We start from the raw sequence: 15,944 nt of genomic DNA on the forward strand, positions 1-15,944 counted from the left end.
GTTTTAATGCTAATTATTTTAAATTGTTTCTATATTACATATTGTTATATGAAACGGTGAATCAATTTCTACTTAGTCGTTAAATTTTCCTCTAAAAATATGATGTAATTAAACTTTAGTTAAAATTATTTAGTGACCTCTTTTCTTATCGGTACCAGAATTTTCAGTCATTTATTTCACTCTTTCATAAGATTTTGCTAAAGACATTTGACTAAATACTCAGCACTGACAATGTTATAATTTAGTTATCATGTCCAGAAAGGGCATAGCGTTTTATTTATTCTTTTTTTTTTCATTCATTTATTTTTTGTTTTGTTTTCCTTAATGTAAAACAGTGGTGCCCCCACTCATCCTGGTCGTCTAGGATAGTGATTTCAGGACCGCAGACAGCGACACTATTGAACTTATTTGTACTCTTCTTGTATTTTACATATCTTTTTATTATTCCTGTGGGATTTTGTCTTCACAAAATTTGCTTATTTAATACTTTGAGTATGCTTTCACGGAATCATTTTCATGACTGATAATTTTAAGAAAGAAAACACTGTTAGTTGGTTTGGCTTTAGCTCACGAGGTAGGGGAACTCATGTATCAGTGGGACGTGTGGTGTTGGATCAATAGCATCTCCGGTCTGAGTGAAAATTACCTTTGGACAAGATATTGAACCCTGAGCTTCTCCCGATGCGTTCATTGGAGTGTGACTGTTAGAAATGTCTTAGCGCAAGAAAAAATGAATAAATGTGTGAATGAAACATGCTGGACAAGGCGTTTGAGTCTTAAAGCAGGTGTTTTTTAAGCGTTTTGTAGAAACCAGTATATTTACCATTCACACTACATTTGATCTAATTTATATTGAAGTGAGGAATCAACACCGTTGAAGAAAACTTTTGTTTTTTGTTTGTGGGTTGTTGTTTTTTTTTAATTTAATTTACGTTTCCCGTGATAAACATCTGTGATTGCAAGTCTTCTATTAAGGATTGCCTGACGGTAGTGTTCTGCAGTTTTGTTTTTTGAACTCTTAGGGCCGCTGTTGACCAGAGTGTTGATGGCTGACAGTAGGGTTGCAACAGCAGCGTATCTCACATAAACGACGACATAACGAGCACGGGGTACGACGAGAAAGAGCGGATATTCTAGATGCGCAGAATATCTGATGACAAAGACGACATTTATTTTTTTTAATTTTCCGTTGTTCTGGGAGGAATATAACGCTAAAAGATTGTTGTGTCTACCAGGAATTGATTTCACTTAATGGAATATATTTTCGCGTTGTGGAGCCTCGTTGATAGAATACTAGGATAGAACAATGAAAGGGCCTGCGCTGTTGTTTTTTGCTCTCCTTTCCTTTGGCTCGGTAACTGGACAAGTCAGCTATACAATACCGGAGGAAATGACTAAAGGATCGTTAGTCGGTAATATAGCACAGGATTTGGGTTTACAAATCAAACGTTTAATATCAGGTAAAGCTCGAATTTATACCCGAGACAGCGACCAGTACGTCGAGCTGAACAGAGAAAGAGGTGTCCTCCTCGTTAAAGAAAGGATCGACAGAGAGGCGCTGTGCAGACGGACGACACCGTGTGCTCTACATTTTCAGATCATTTTGGAGAATCCGATGGAATTTTATACAGTTACAGTGCAGATCACCGATATCAATGACAATGCACCAACCTTTGAGAAAACAGAGATGGAGTTTAAAATTAGTGAGTCTGCGGTAACTGGGGCAAAATTTGTTCTGGAAAGGGCTGTGGATCTTGATGTTGGCACCAATGATCTTCAAAGGTACGAAATAAAACCAACTGACAATTTTGTTCTGAAAATGCATAATAATGCTGATGGAAATAAAAACGTTGAGATGGTACTGCAGAAACCTTTGGACAGAGAGAAGCAAGAGCAGATATCCCTCGTGTTAACTGCTGTAGATGGAGGAGAGCCACAGATGTCAGGAACAATGCAGATTCTCATTACAGTTTTAGACGTTAATGATAATGCGCCGGTTTTTACACAGCAAACATACAAAGCTACAGTCACTGAGAATTCACCTAAAGGAACAGTTGTTGCTACTGTTACAGCGTCAGACGCAGATCAAGGTTCGAATAGTAAAGTAACGTATTCAATCACAAATACTTTAGATAATATCAGGGATGTCTTTAAGATAAACCAAGAGAATGGCGAAGTGACTTTAATTGGGAATATTGACTTTGAGGAGTCACGAAATTTTCAAATAAATTTACTTGCTAGTGATGATGGAGGACTAACAGACTCTTCTAGGGTTATTGTTGATGTGTTCGATGTCAATGACAACAAACCTGAAATTAGCATAATGACGAAGGCGACCGTGATTTCAGAGGATGCTAAACTCAATACAGTCGTTATGATGATAAATATCGAAGATAAGGACTCGGGAGAAAACGGAAAAGTTTATTGTTCAGTAAGCGAAAACATACCATTCATGCTAAAAAAATCTACAAATAATTTCTATAATTTAATAACAGACAGTGATTTAGACAGAGAGATATCCTCTAATTTTAACATCACTGTGACCTGCTCTGATGAGGGAGTGCCCTCCCTCTCCACCAGTGTCACTCTAACCTTACAAATCTCAGACGTTAATGATAACGCACCTGTCTTTGAGAGGAGCTCATATGAGGCCTATATTGTAGAAAACAACACACCGGGTCTCTCTATATTCACAGTCAAAGCCACAGACGCTGACTGGAACCAGAATGCCCGTGTTTCTTACATACTGGAGGACTCCTCCGTTAACGGAGTGCCAGTCTCTTCATATGTGTCTGTTAGTACTGATAGTGGAGTCATCCATGCAGTGCGCTCTTTTGACTACGAGCAGATCAAAGATTTCCACTTCCGCGTAAAAGCGCAGGATGGAGGATCTCCTCCACTCAGCAGCAACGTGACTGTGAAAATGATGATCCAAGACCAGAACGACAACCCCCCTCAGGTTCTGTACCCAGTCCAGACTGGTGGCTCTCTGGTGGCTGAAATGGTGCCTCGTTCAGCAGATGTGGGCTATCTGGTGACTAAGGTGGTGGCTGTTGATGTGGACTCTGGACAGAATGCCTGGCTCTCCTATAAACTGCAGAAAGCCACAGACAGGGCGCTGTTTGAAGTGGGCTTACAGAATGGAGAAATCAGAACTATCCGCCAAGTCACTGATAAAGATGCTGTCAAACAAAGACTGACTGTTATAGTGGAGGACAACGGGCAGCCCTCTCGTTCAGCTACAGTCATTGTTAACGTGGCGGTGGCGGACAGCTTCCCTGAAGTGCTGTCGGAGTTCACTGAGTTGACCCACGACAAGGAGTACAATGACAACCTGACTTTTTACTTAGTCTTGGCTCTGGCTGTAGTTTCCTTCCTCTTCATCACGTGTTTAGTGGTTATTATATCAGTCAAAATCTACAGGTGGAGACAGTCTCGCATCCTGTATCACTCCAACCTGCCTGTCATTCCATATTATCCACCACGTTACTCAGACACTTTGGGGACAGGGACTCTGCCACATGTGTACAATTACGAGGTGTGCAGGACGACTGACTCCAGAAAGAGTGACTGTAAGTTCGGCAGAGCTGGTAGTCAGAACGTGCTGATAATGGACCCCAGTTCTACAGGAACGATGCAGCGGATACAGAGTGAAAAGAGCATCCTGGATGAACCAGACTCTCCTCTAGAGGTCAGTTATAAATCTGGTTCCACGGCATGTTAAGGTATTTTAAAAGATCATAGATTATATATAATATACATTTTCAATCATTGATGGTTTAAGATAACTGCAAAAGTACATTGCCTATTTATTTATTAATTCAGTGTATTAAACATTGAGCACATTTTCAGTGGGCAATCTGGTTTTCACTGAAAGAGTTTTTCTAATGCAGCTGTTACGATTTCCATATAAAATATTGTTAGATTATCTCTTTAAAAACTTCTGACTGAGAAATTTCATTAGTCCCTTCATCGGCAACAATGTTTCATGCACCGATTTCTTGCTCTTCCGTGACAACAGGCTGAATCATCACCTCACTTTTTTTAAGTAATCACTTCAATATCTTAATAGATAGTACGGTTTCCCCAAAGAACAGAATTAGTTTTGCCTGGTTTTGCACATTCATTATCTCCTCACGAATGCACGGTAAATCATTTTATAAATCATTCCCATCGATTGGCACGTCATCATTTCAGCACCACGAACAGCGATATTAATAAAACTTTCTTTTGTCCTTCCCATGCCCAATTATATTTTTAGTGAGGTACTTATACATTTTAACGTACGTTGATTCTTGTTGTAGTTTTTTGTGAAAATGTACTTCTTGCAGTAATTGACAGGGTGCTTTGACTGATTTTTTGATTATAAAGGAGAAAAAAAACAAAATAGAAATACATTTGAACCGTAAACTGTGTTGTAGTGTGCAATCGGCGATTACAACGTGGATTGTGTTGTTTCTCTCCAGCTCTCTCTGTCTCTGTCTCTCTCTCTCTCCCTCACTCTCTCGCTCTCTCGCTTCAATTTCTTGTATTATTTACTTAAAGTCTTACTTGTTACACTTCGCTAACAGCAAGTCTTTTGAACAGTGTAATTTAGGGACCTGTTGTGCAGTTTTCTGTTATGAACTCTTAGGGCCGCTGTTGACCAGAGTTTTGACGGATGGGAGCAGGGTTATAGCAGCTGAGTACCTCCCATATACGCCCGCATAACGAGGACGGGGTATTACGAGAACGACCAGGCATTCTCGATCCGCAGAATTTCAGATTAAAAATACGACGATTTAAGACTATTCGATGTACAGAGGACTGTAAAGCTACAAGACTGACGTCTGACTTTGGAACTCCTTTCACTCAGCTGGATGCATGTTCGCGTTGTGGAGCATCGTTGATAAAATCCTAGGGTAGGACAATGAAAGGGCCTGCGCTGTTGTGTTTTGCTCTCCTTTCCTTTGGCTCGGTAACTGGACAAGTCAGCTATACAATACCGGAGGAAATGACTAAAGGATCGTTTGTCGGTAATATAGCACAGGATTTGGGTTTACAAATCAAGCGTTTAATATCAGGTAAAGCTCGAATTTATACCCGAGACAGCGACCAGTACGTCGAGCTGAACAGAGAAAGAGGAGTCCTCCTCGTTAAAGAAAGGATCGACAGAGAGGCGCTGTGCAGACGGACTACACCGTGTGCTCTACATTTTCAGATCATTTTGGAGAATCCGATGGAATTTTATACGGTTACAGTGCAGATCACAGATATCAATGATAATGCACCAACCTTTGAAGAAGCTGATATTGAATTTAAAATTAGCGAGTCTGCGGTAATTGGTGCAAAATTTGTTCTGGAAAGGGCTGTGGATCTTGATGTTGGCACCAATGATCTTCAAAGGTACGAAATAAAACCAACTGACAATTTCGTTCTTAAAATGCATAATAATGCTGATGGAAATAAAAATGTTGAGATGGTACTGCAGAAACCTTTAGACAGAGAGAAACAAGAGCAGATATCCCTCGTGCTAACAGCTATAGATGGAGGAGAGCCACAGATGTCAGGAACAATGCAGATTCTCATTACAGTTTTAGACGCTAATGATAATGCTCCGGTTTTTACACAGCAAACATACAAAGCTACAGTCACTGAGAATTCACCTAAAGGAACAGTTGTTGCTACTGTTACAGCGTCAGACGCAGACCAAGGTTCGAACAGTAAAATAACATATTCAATCACAAACAAAGTGGATGACGTCAGGAAAGTCTTTAACATAAACAAGGAGAACGGCGAAGTGACTTTAATTGGGAATACTGACTTCGAGGATTCACGAGGTTTTCAGTTAAATTTACGTGCTAGTGATGTTGGAGGACTAACAGATTCCTGTAAACTGATTGTTGATGTTCTGGATTTAAATGACAACAAACCTGAAATCAACATAATGTCTAAGTCGACTGTGATTTCGGAGGATGCTAAACTCAATACAGTTGTTACAATGATAAACGTTGAAGACAGGGACACTGGAGAAAGAGGGAATGTTCAATGTTCAGTTAGTGATAGTGTACCTTTCATTTTGAAATCATCAACAAATCACTTCTATACCTTAGTAACAGACAGTGATTTAGACAGAGAGAGAGCCTCTGAGTATAACATCACTGTGACCTGCTCTGATGAGGGAGTGCCCTCCCTCTCCACCAGCGTCACTCTCACCTTACAGATCTCAGACGTTAATGATAACGCACCTGTCTTTGAGAGGAGCTCATATGAGGCCTACATTGTAGAAAACAACACACCGGGCCTCTCTATATTTACAGTCAAAGCCTCAGACGCTGACTGGAACCAGAATGCCCGTGTTTCTTACATACTGGAGTACTCCTCCGTTAACGGAGTGCCAGTCTCCTCGTATGTGTCCGTTAGTGCTGATAGTGGAGTCATCCATGCAGTGCGCTCTTTTGACTACGAGCAGATCAAAGATTTCCACTTCCGCGTGAAAGCGCAGGATGGAGGCTCTCCTCCACTCAGCAGCAACGTGACTGTGAAAATAATGATCCAAGACCAGAACGACAACCCCCCTCAGGTTCTGTACCCAGTCCAGACTGGTGGCTCTCTGGTGGCTGAAATGGTGCCTCGTTCAGCAGATGTGGGCTATCTGGTGACTAAAGTGGTGGCTGTTGATGTGGACTCTGGACAGAATGCCTGGCTCTCCTATAAACTGCAGAAAGCCACAGACAGGGCGCTGTTTGAAGTGGGCTTACAGAATGGAGAAATCAGAACTATCCGCCAAGTCACTGATAAAGATGCTGTCAAGCAAAGACTGACTGTTATAGTGGAGGACAACGGGCAGCCTTCCCGTTCAGCTACAGTCGTTGTTAACGTGGCGGTGGCGGACAGCTTCCCTGAAGTGCTGTCGGAGTTCACTGATTTGACCCACGACAAGGAGTACAATGACAACCTGACTTTTTACTTAGTCTTGGCTCTGGCTGTAGTTTCCTTCCTCTTCATCACGTGTTTAGTGGTTATTATATCAGTCAAAATCTACAGGTGGAGACAGTCTCGCATCCTGTATCACTCCAACCTGCCTGTCATTCCATATTATCCACCACGTTACTCAGACACTTTGGGGACAGGAACTCTGCCACATGTGTACAATTACGAGGTGTGCAGGACGACTGACTCCAGAAAGAGTGACTGTAAGTTCGGCAGAGCTGGTAGTCAGAACGTGTTGATAATGGACCCCAGTTCTACAGGAACGATGCAGCGGATACAGAGTGAAAAGAGCATCCTGGATGAACCAGACTCTCCTCTTGAGGTTAGACTGCCCTTAAATGTTTTCTACATCATCATACAAATATCAGATTGCCTTCAAGCCTTATAGATCATATATAATACAATTAAAATAACGTTATCGTCCATATGATCTCAAATTTGTATTTCCAGTGGCTTATATTTCCACTTAAACAAACTGTTATTTATTAAGATTTGGAATTTTTTTCGTTTCATATTTTACATTTTAGGAATGACAAATACCGACCTCATGTTTATTACATGTTGACTTTGCATATTTCATGTAAGTGTTTTCCAGTTCAGTACTCACTTCTCTGTACATGTATATGTTCCGTTACTTTGGGAATTGTCAGTAATCTCTTATTGTGATTCAATCTAGCTTTTTTGTTGAGGAGATCAATATTTCATGTCCACTCATTTTATAGATTTTGTTTTAATTGTTGCAAATAAATGCCCCTCATCTGACAGGATTTCTTTCGTGGTGCCTGCCTCACTGACGTAGAGGCAAGCGCCACAAATCTGGCGTTGTCCATTTCAGAACGCTGGACAGCAACTTAAGTCCATCGCCATCTATTTACCCCGTTAGTGTTTCCCCATTGTGTCCTGAGTTTTGTTTCAATGTGATTCAGGACTGAACAAATGTTTTCTGGACATTATAACCGCTTTAGCCTACCAGGTGTTTCATTCAATGCTCTCAAATCTTCATAGTTTTAATTTTTTACATATATATATATATATATATATATATATATATATATATATATATATATATATATATATATATATATATATATATATATATAATGTGTGTGTGTGTGTGTGTGTGTGTGTGTGTGTGTGTGTGTGAGAGAGAGAGAGAGAGAGAGAGACTGAGCAGCCCAAGGTTAAAGTTACTTTAAAAATGTCTCTAAACCAACCTTCCAGAGGCGTGAATATGATCCGTATTATTTGGTAATGGATTTCCGTGTGCGTTTTCAGTATAAATATTACCATTTGACTTGGTATTTTTGTGACTTATTTTAAAAAGAAAAAACCTTCATGTTGGCTGTCTGCAGTTTTCTAAGGTGAACTCTTAGGGCCGCTGTTGACTAAATTGTCAACAGCCGAGTAGGGTTATAACAGCAACTCCCTCGTAACGTCGGTATAGCGAAGAAAGAACAGAACGACAAAGGACGGCCTCGAGATATACACAGTATTTGGATGCAAAGGACATCGACCGTTTTAGTACATTTTCTCATGTGTGGATGATAAACGTGCGAAATTGAAGTTTGACGTTTAAAGCGTGATTTGTAGGATATTATCACAGTGAACATCCATTGGCAAAATCGCATAAAACAATGGCAAGGCAAGTACTCCTGTTTATCTCTCTTCTCGCCGTCGGCTCGGTGCTCGGACAAGTGAGCTATACAATACCAGAGGAAATGACTAAAGGATCGTTAGTTGGTAATATAGCACAAGACTTGGGTTTACAAATCAAACGGTTGACTTCAGGTAAGGCTCGGATTTATGCTCGAGACACCGATCAGTACGTCGAGCTGAACAGAGAAAGAGGAGTCCTCCTCGTTAAAGAAAGGATCGACAGAGAGGCGCTGTGCAAACAGACGACGCCGTGTGCTCTACATTTTCAGATCATTTTGGAGAATCCGATGGAATTTTATACGGTTACAGTGCAGATCACAGATATCAATGACAATGCACCTACTTTTAAAAAAACTAAAACCATTTTCAAAATTAGCGAAACGGCGCTCATCGGGGCAAAATTTGTTCTGGAAAGGGCTGTGGATCTGGATGTTGAAATGAATAGTGTTCAGTCATATGAGTTAAAACCAACTGACAATTTTGCTCTCAAACTGTACAGCAACTCTGATGGAAATAAAAATGTTGAGATGGTACTACAGAAACCTTTGGACAGAGAGAAACAAGAGCAGATATCCCTCGTGTTAACAGCTGTAGATGGAGGGGAGCCACAGATGTCAGGAACAATGCAGATTCTCATTACAGTTTTAGACGCTAATGATAATGCTCCGGTTTTTACACAGCAAACATACAAAGCTACAGTCACTGAGAATTCACTTAAAGGAACAGTTGTTGCTACTGTTACAGCGTCAGACGCAGATCAAGGTTCGAACAGTAAAATAACATATTCAATCACAAATGCAGCAGATGATGACACCAGAATATTTGAGATTAATGAGGAAAATGGGAATGTTGTATTAATTGGAATAATTGACTTTGAAAAGTCAAGAAACTATCAAATAAATTTACTTGCTAGTGATGATGGTGGACTCACGGATTCGTGCAAATTAATTGTCGATGTGCAAGATGTAAACGACAACAAACCTGAAATCAACATAATGTCGAAGTCAGCTGTGATATCAGAGGATGCTAATCTCAACACAGTAGTTACGATGATAAACATTGAAGACAAGGACTCGGGGGAAAACGGAAAAGTGCAGTGTTTTATGAGTGATAACGTACCTTTCGAATTAAGAGCATCTTCAAATAATTTCTATACCTTAGTAACAGACAGTGATTTAGACAGAGAGAGAGCCTCTGAGTACAAGATCACTTTGACCTGCTCTGATGAGGGAGTGCCCTCCCTCTCCAGCAGCGTCACTCTCACCTTACAGATCTCAGACGTTAATGACAACGCACCTGTCTTTGAGAGGAGCTCATATGAGGCCTACATTGTAGAAAACAACACACCAGGTCTCTCTATATTCACAGTCAAAGCCACAGACGCTGACTGGAACCAGAATGCCCGTGTTTCTTACATACTGGAGGACTCCTCCGTCAACGGAGTGCCAGTCTCCTCATATGTGTCCGTTAGTGCTGATAGTGGAGTCATCCATGCAGTGCGCTCTTTTGACTACGAGCAGATCAAAGATTTCCACTTCCGCGTAAGAGCGCAGGATGGAGGATCTCCTCCACTCAGCAGCAACGTGACTGTGAAAATAATGATCCAAGACCAGAACGACAACCCCCCTCAGGTTCTGTACCCAGTCCAGACTGGTGGCTCTCTGGTGGCTGAAATGGTGCCTCGTTCAGCAGATGTGGGCTATTTGGTGACTAAAGTGGTGGCTGTTGATGTGGACTCTGGACAGAACGCCTGGCTCTCCTATAAACTGCAGAAAGCCACAGACAGGGCGCTGTTTGAAGTGGGCTTACAGAATGGAGAAATCAGAACTATCCGCCAAGTCACTGATAAAGATGCTGTCAAGCAAAGACTGACTGTTATAGTGGAGGACAACGGGCAGCCCTCTCGTTCAGCTACAGTCATTGTTAACGTGGCGGTGGCGGACAGCTTCCCTGAAGTGCTGTCGGAGTTCACTGAGTTGACACACGACAAGGAGTACAATGACAACATGACTTTTTACTTAGTCTTGGCTCTGGCTGTAGTTTCCTTCCTCTTCATCACGTGTTTAGTGGTTATTATATCAGTCAAAATCTACAGGTGGAGACAGTCTCGCATCCTGTATCACTCCAACCTGCCTGTCATTCCATATTATCCACCACGTTACTCAGACACTTTGGGAACAGGGACTCTTCCACATGTGTACAACTACGAGGTGTGCAGGACGACTGACTCCAGAAATAGTGACTGTAAGTTCGGCAGAGCTGGTAGTCAGAACGTGCTGATAATGGACCCCAGTTCTACAGGAACGATGCAGCGGATACAGAGTGAAAAGAGCATCCTGGATGAACCAGACTCTCCTCTTGAGGTTAGTCTTTCTGTTGTGAAAAAATAAAATAAAATGACATAAAAATGTGTTTTTTAAGCTTTACAATTAAAATTAAAATTATATAAAATGATAGTTAAAATTTGCGCATCAACGTTCAATACTGTCGTAGTGATCATTTTCAGCACCACAGACAGCGGAAATAAGAACCTTTCTGCCTGAACCCCAAACATGCAGAATTTATTTCATTTCTTTATGATTTCCTTCCCTAGGGAACAATGGCGCACTAGTATGTACTTATATATGTACTTATTTTAAGTGTTTATGTTTTTGATTTTTTTTTCTCTCTTTCTTTTTTCTTTTATTTCTCTTTTTTGGTCGTGGTGGTGCCGTTCTGACTACTATCCGACATCTAAAAAAAACAAAAAGCTTGAAGACCAGAGGGTTTTTTATTTGTTTTTAAAATTTAAACGTAGTCACTGCGTTTTCCCTTCTGTTTTTCTTTTTTAAACAATTTCAGTATTTTTTTTTAATTGTCTTCGACGAGTTGGGTTTAGCAGTACTATTTTTTGTCTGTTTGCTTGTTTTTCAAACCTCAAATATTTGTTTAACCTTGCACTGATTTTCTTGTCATAAATCAGTGTAGTGTAGTGTCATGTTTTGTACTCCTAGAGACGCTGTTGGCTAGTCTGTGGTAGTTTTGCTGCTGATTACAGCAGCACCTCCCAGATAATTTAGATCGGAGGAAGTATTGTCGACACAGTAGACATTTCAGGTTTCCGAGAATAATATAGCCTACACGGACATTTTAGCAGTCGGTTTTTTTGATCGAGCTTTATTGTGTGGCTTTTTCATTTTTACTCCAGCTGTGTGTGGAATTTAGCTCTTTTTCTCGACTGCTTTGATTCGTCATGATATTACAAAGCCGTTGGACCGAAACAATGAAATGGCAAGTGATACTGTTTTTCTCAATGCTCTCTCTCTGTTATGTGTTCGGGCAGGTAAGCTATTCTGTTCCAGAAGAAATGTCAAAAGGCTCGTTAGTCGGTAAGATAGCACAAGATTTAGGTTTGGACCTAAAACGGTTGAAAACGGGAAAAGCTCGCTTGCATGTTGGAAACAGCGCTGAATACATTGAGCTGAATAAAGAAAGGGGGGTGCTTCTTATCAAGGAGAGAATCGACAGGGAGGCTTTATGCAAACAAACGACTCCCTGTGCTTTACACTTTCAAATGATTTTGGCAAATCCTATCGAGTTCTACCGTGTTACTGTAGAAATAACAGATATAAACGACAACGCCCCTATATTCAAAATGAAAGATATGGTATTTGAAATAAGCGAGTCGGCTGTAAAGGGGTCAAAATTTATATTAGAGAAAGCACTGGATTCTGACGTTGGAATAAATGGGCTTAAAAGCTACTCCCTTAACCCAACAGATAATTTTGCTTTGAAACTCAACGACAACACTGATGGGGGGAAAGAAGTAGAGATGGTTTTGGAAAAACCTCTTGATCGAGAGAAAGAGGAGCAGCTGACTCTTACACTAACAGCCGTCGACGGAGGTGAACCTCAGCTCTCGGGGACAGTGCAAATTCATGTAACTGTATTAGATGTCAATGACAACGCACCTGTTTTCACACAGTCAACGTACAAAAGTAGTTTAATGGAAAATTCTCCAAGAGGAACCCAACTGATTACTGTTACAGCCACCGATAAAGATGAAGGAACAAATGGTTTCGTAACATATTCGATATCAAATAACATTGATGGAATTTTTGATTTATTTGAAATACATGAGACAAGCGGGGAAGTGCGATTGATCGGAAATGTAGATTATGAAACATCGAAACATTATCAGCTCAATATTAAAGCCAAAGATCAGGGTGGACTCAGTGACTCGTGTAAAATTATTTTTGATATTACTGATGTAAATGATAATAGCCCAATAATAGATTTAATGTCGACTACTCAATCGGTTCCAGAAGATTCCACCTTAAAAACCGTTGTTGCAGTTATGAACGTGCATGATGCTGATTCAGACGATAATGGAGTAGTTAAATGTTTCCTAAATGACAATGTAGCTTTTAATATTGAGAGTACATCAAATAGCTTCTACAGCATTATAACAGACAGTGATTTAGACAGAGAGAGAGCATCCGAATATAACATCACTGTGACCTGCTCTGATGAGGGAGTGCCCTCCCTCTCCAGCAGTGTCACTCTCACCTTACAAATCTCAGACGTTAATGATAACGCACCTGTCTTTGAGAGGAGCTCATATGAGGCCTACATTGTAGAAAACAACACACCAGGTCTCTCTATATTCACAGTCAAAGCCACAGACGCTGACTGGAACCAGAACGCCCGTGTTTCTTACATACTTGAGGACTCCTCCGTTAACGGAGTGCCAGTCTCCTCGTATGTGTCCGTTAGTGCTGATAGTGGAGTCATCCATGCAGTGCGCTCTTTTGACTACGAGCAGATCAAAGATTTCCACTTCCGCGTAAAAGCGCAGGATGGAGGTTCTCCTCCACTCAGCAGCAACGTGACTGTGAAAATAATGATCCAGGACCAGAACGACAACCCTCCTCAGGTTCTGTACCCAGTCCAGACTGGTGGCTCTCTGGTGGCTGAAATGGTGCCTCGTTCAGCAGATGTGGGCTATCTGGTGACGAAAGTGGTGGCTGTTGATGTGGACTCTGGACAGAATGCCTGGCTCTCATATAAACTGCAGAAAGCCACAGACAGGGCGCTGTTTGAAGTGGGCTTACAGAATGGAGAAATCAGAACTATCCGCCAAGTCACTGATAAAGATGCTGTCAAGCAAAGACTGACTGTTATAGTGGAGGACAACGGGCAGCCCTCTCGTTCAGCTACAGTCGTTGTTAACGTGGCGGTGGCGGACAGCTTCCCTGAAGTGCTGTCGGAGTTCACTGAGTTGACACACGACAAGGAGTACAATGACAACCTGACTTTTTACTTAGTCTTGGCTCTGGCTGTAGTTTCCTTCCTCTTCATCACGTGTTTAGTGGTTATTATATCAGTCAAAATCTACAGGTGGAGACAGTCTCGCATCCTGTATCACTCCAACCTGCCTGTCATTCCATATTATCCACCACGTTACTCAGACACTTTGGGGACAGGGACTCTTCCACATGTGTACAATTACGAGGTGTGCAGGACGACTGACTCCAGAAAGAGTGACTGTAAGTTCGGCAGAGCTGGTAGTCAGAACGTGCTGATAATGGACCCCAGTTCTACAGGAACGATGCAGCGGAGACAGAGTGAAAAAAGCATCCTGGATGAACCAGACTCTCCTCTTGAGGTCAGTTAACTGCTGTTGTGAACGGCTTTCATGCGGTGATATTATTGTAATACATGCAACTTTCCTGCTTATAGGATGGAGATAACTACAGCACATTTGAAATTGTACATCACTATTTCAAAATATCTTGTTTCAATTATAATCTGATCGTTTATTACTGATTTCAGCACCACGGATAGAGACAGCATTTGTCCCTCCTCGCATTTCTCTTTAAAATAGATTTAATACTTGCTCCATCTTTTGTTCCTTTGTTTGTTACATATATCAAAAGATGTCTTCTATATATTTGTTTGACTTTTTTAGTTCGTCAGTGCAGGCCTCTAGATATTTAGCTTCTAAGGTGTTTTTTCATAACATTTTTATGAAATATATTAAGTTAAATAATTTTATTGTTCTTGTAGTTCTGCTCTATGGACTCAATGGGCCGCTGTTGGTCAACGTGTTGCAATCCTGTAGACAGGATTTGAAGCAGATCCTCCCATTTCATGTCCGTATTTTAGAGAAAGGAAGGGAGACAAAGCACTGTTCACTGACCGGGAATCTTTTAGATGGATACAGTGATCTGATGGACTATTATTTCACTGTTTGGGAGTGATATATGTTCCTTTATCTATATCTTTTCGTGTGGAAACATTATTTTTTTGTCGTGATTCCCTTTGCAAAAGATGTTCTGTGGTGCAGCGTATATTTTGAACAGAACAATGAGACGGCAAGTACTGTTTTTTATCTCGATCTTCTATATAGGTTTTGTTGTCGGTCAAGTGAGCTACTCTATTCCGGAGGAAATGCCAAAGGGGTCTGTTGTCGGAAATATAGCTCGAGATTTGGGCATAGATGTGAGGAGACTAAAGTCAGGTAAATCTCGTATATTTACGAGCGACAGCGCAGAATACATCGAGCTGAGTAGGGAGAGAGGAGTCCTCCTCCTCAAAGAGAGAATCGACAGAGAGTCACTCTGCAGACAGACGACGCCTTGTGCTTTGCATTTGCAGATTATTCTAGAAAACCCAATGGAGCTTTTTCGAATAACGGTCGAAATCACTGATATAAACGATAACAGTCCAAGTTTTAAAAACGATGAGAAACGTTTTGAAATAAGCGAATCCGCAGTTACAGGATCGAAATTCGTGTTAGAAAGAGCGGTCGATGCAGATATTGGAATAAATGGCCTGAAAAATTATAGCCTGAGACCTACGGATAACTTTGTTCTGAAAATCGAAAATCAGGCTGATGGACAGAAAAAGGTTGAAATGGTTTTACAAAAGCCGCTAGATCGAGAAAAGGAGGAACAGATATCATTGTTGTTAAACGCCGTAGACGGAGGGGATCCTCAAATGTCGGGTACGGTGAAGATTTATGTGACCGTACTCGATGTGAATGACAACGCTCCGGTTTTCACGAAGTCGGTTTACAAGGCGACTATAGCCGAAAACTCTCAGAAAGGAACAACAGTGACAACAGTGAGCGCTTCTGATGCAGATAAAGGGACAAATGGGGATGTTTCTTATTTAGTATCAGCTACAATTGATAGTGTATCTGACATATTTACAGTAAATCAAAATGGTGAAGTAATATTAGTTGGTGAAGTTGACTTTGAAAAAGCCAAGTATTACCAAATTGATATTGAGGCCAAAGACAGTGGTGGTCTTTCTGATTCCAGTAAGGTTAT

General features: G+C 41.0%; 5 protein-coding genes across 32 annotated transcripts in view; all 5 read left to right on the forward strand.

Moving 5' to 3' along the window:
* Positions 1-15,944, forward strand: part of LOC105940793 (protocadherin gamma-C5) — a 315,331-nt gene that overhangs the window by 205,380 nt on the left and 94,007 nt on the right. The gene's annotated exons all lie outside the window — the stretch shown is intronic.
* LOC143412644 (protocadherin gamma-A2-like) lies at positions 23-3,739 on the forward strand. The gene has a single exon (XM_076874030.1). It carries the CDS (start codon positions 1,307-1,309, stop codon positions 3,722-3,724), a length of 2,418 nt encoding a protein of 805 aa, XP_076730145.1. The 5' UTR covers positions 23-1,306; the 3' UTR covers positions 3,725-3,739.
* On the forward strand, positions 5,392-7,937 carry LOC106676263 (protocadherin gamma-A2-like). Its single transcript, XM_014412547.4, has one exon. It carries the CDS (start codon positions 5,423-5,425, stop codon positions 7,358-7,360), a length of 1,938 nt encoding a protein of 645 aa, XP_014268033.4. The 5' UTR covers positions 5,392-5,422; the 3' UTR covers positions 7,361-7,937.
* LOC143413310 (protocadherin beta-16-like) lies at positions 8,182-11,239 on the forward strand. The gene is made up of 2 exons (XM_076876115.1): positions 8,182-10,991; positions 11,222-11,239. Exons 1-2 carry the CDS (start codon positions 8,607-8,609, stop codon positions 11,237-11,239), a joined length of 2,403 nt encoding a protein of 800 aa, XP_076732230.1. The 5' UTR covers positions 8,182-8,606.
* Positions 11,611-14,299, forward strand: LOC112435885 (protocadherin beta-16-like). The gene has a single exon (XM_024804865.2). It carries the CDS (start codon positions 11,861-11,863, stop codon positions 14,282-14,284), a length of 2,424 nt encoding a protein of 807 aa, XP_024660633.2. The 5' UTR covers positions 11,611-11,860; the 3' UTR covers positions 14,285-14,299.

This window comes from Maylandia zebra, linkage group LG2, assembly GCF_041146795.1.
Source record: "Maylandia zebra isolate NMK-2024a linkage group LG2, Mzebra_GT3a, whole genome shotgun sequence".
Classification (NCBI taxonomy): Eukaryota; Metazoa; Chordata; class Actinopteri; order Cichliformes; family Cichlidae; genus Maylandia; species Maylandia zebra.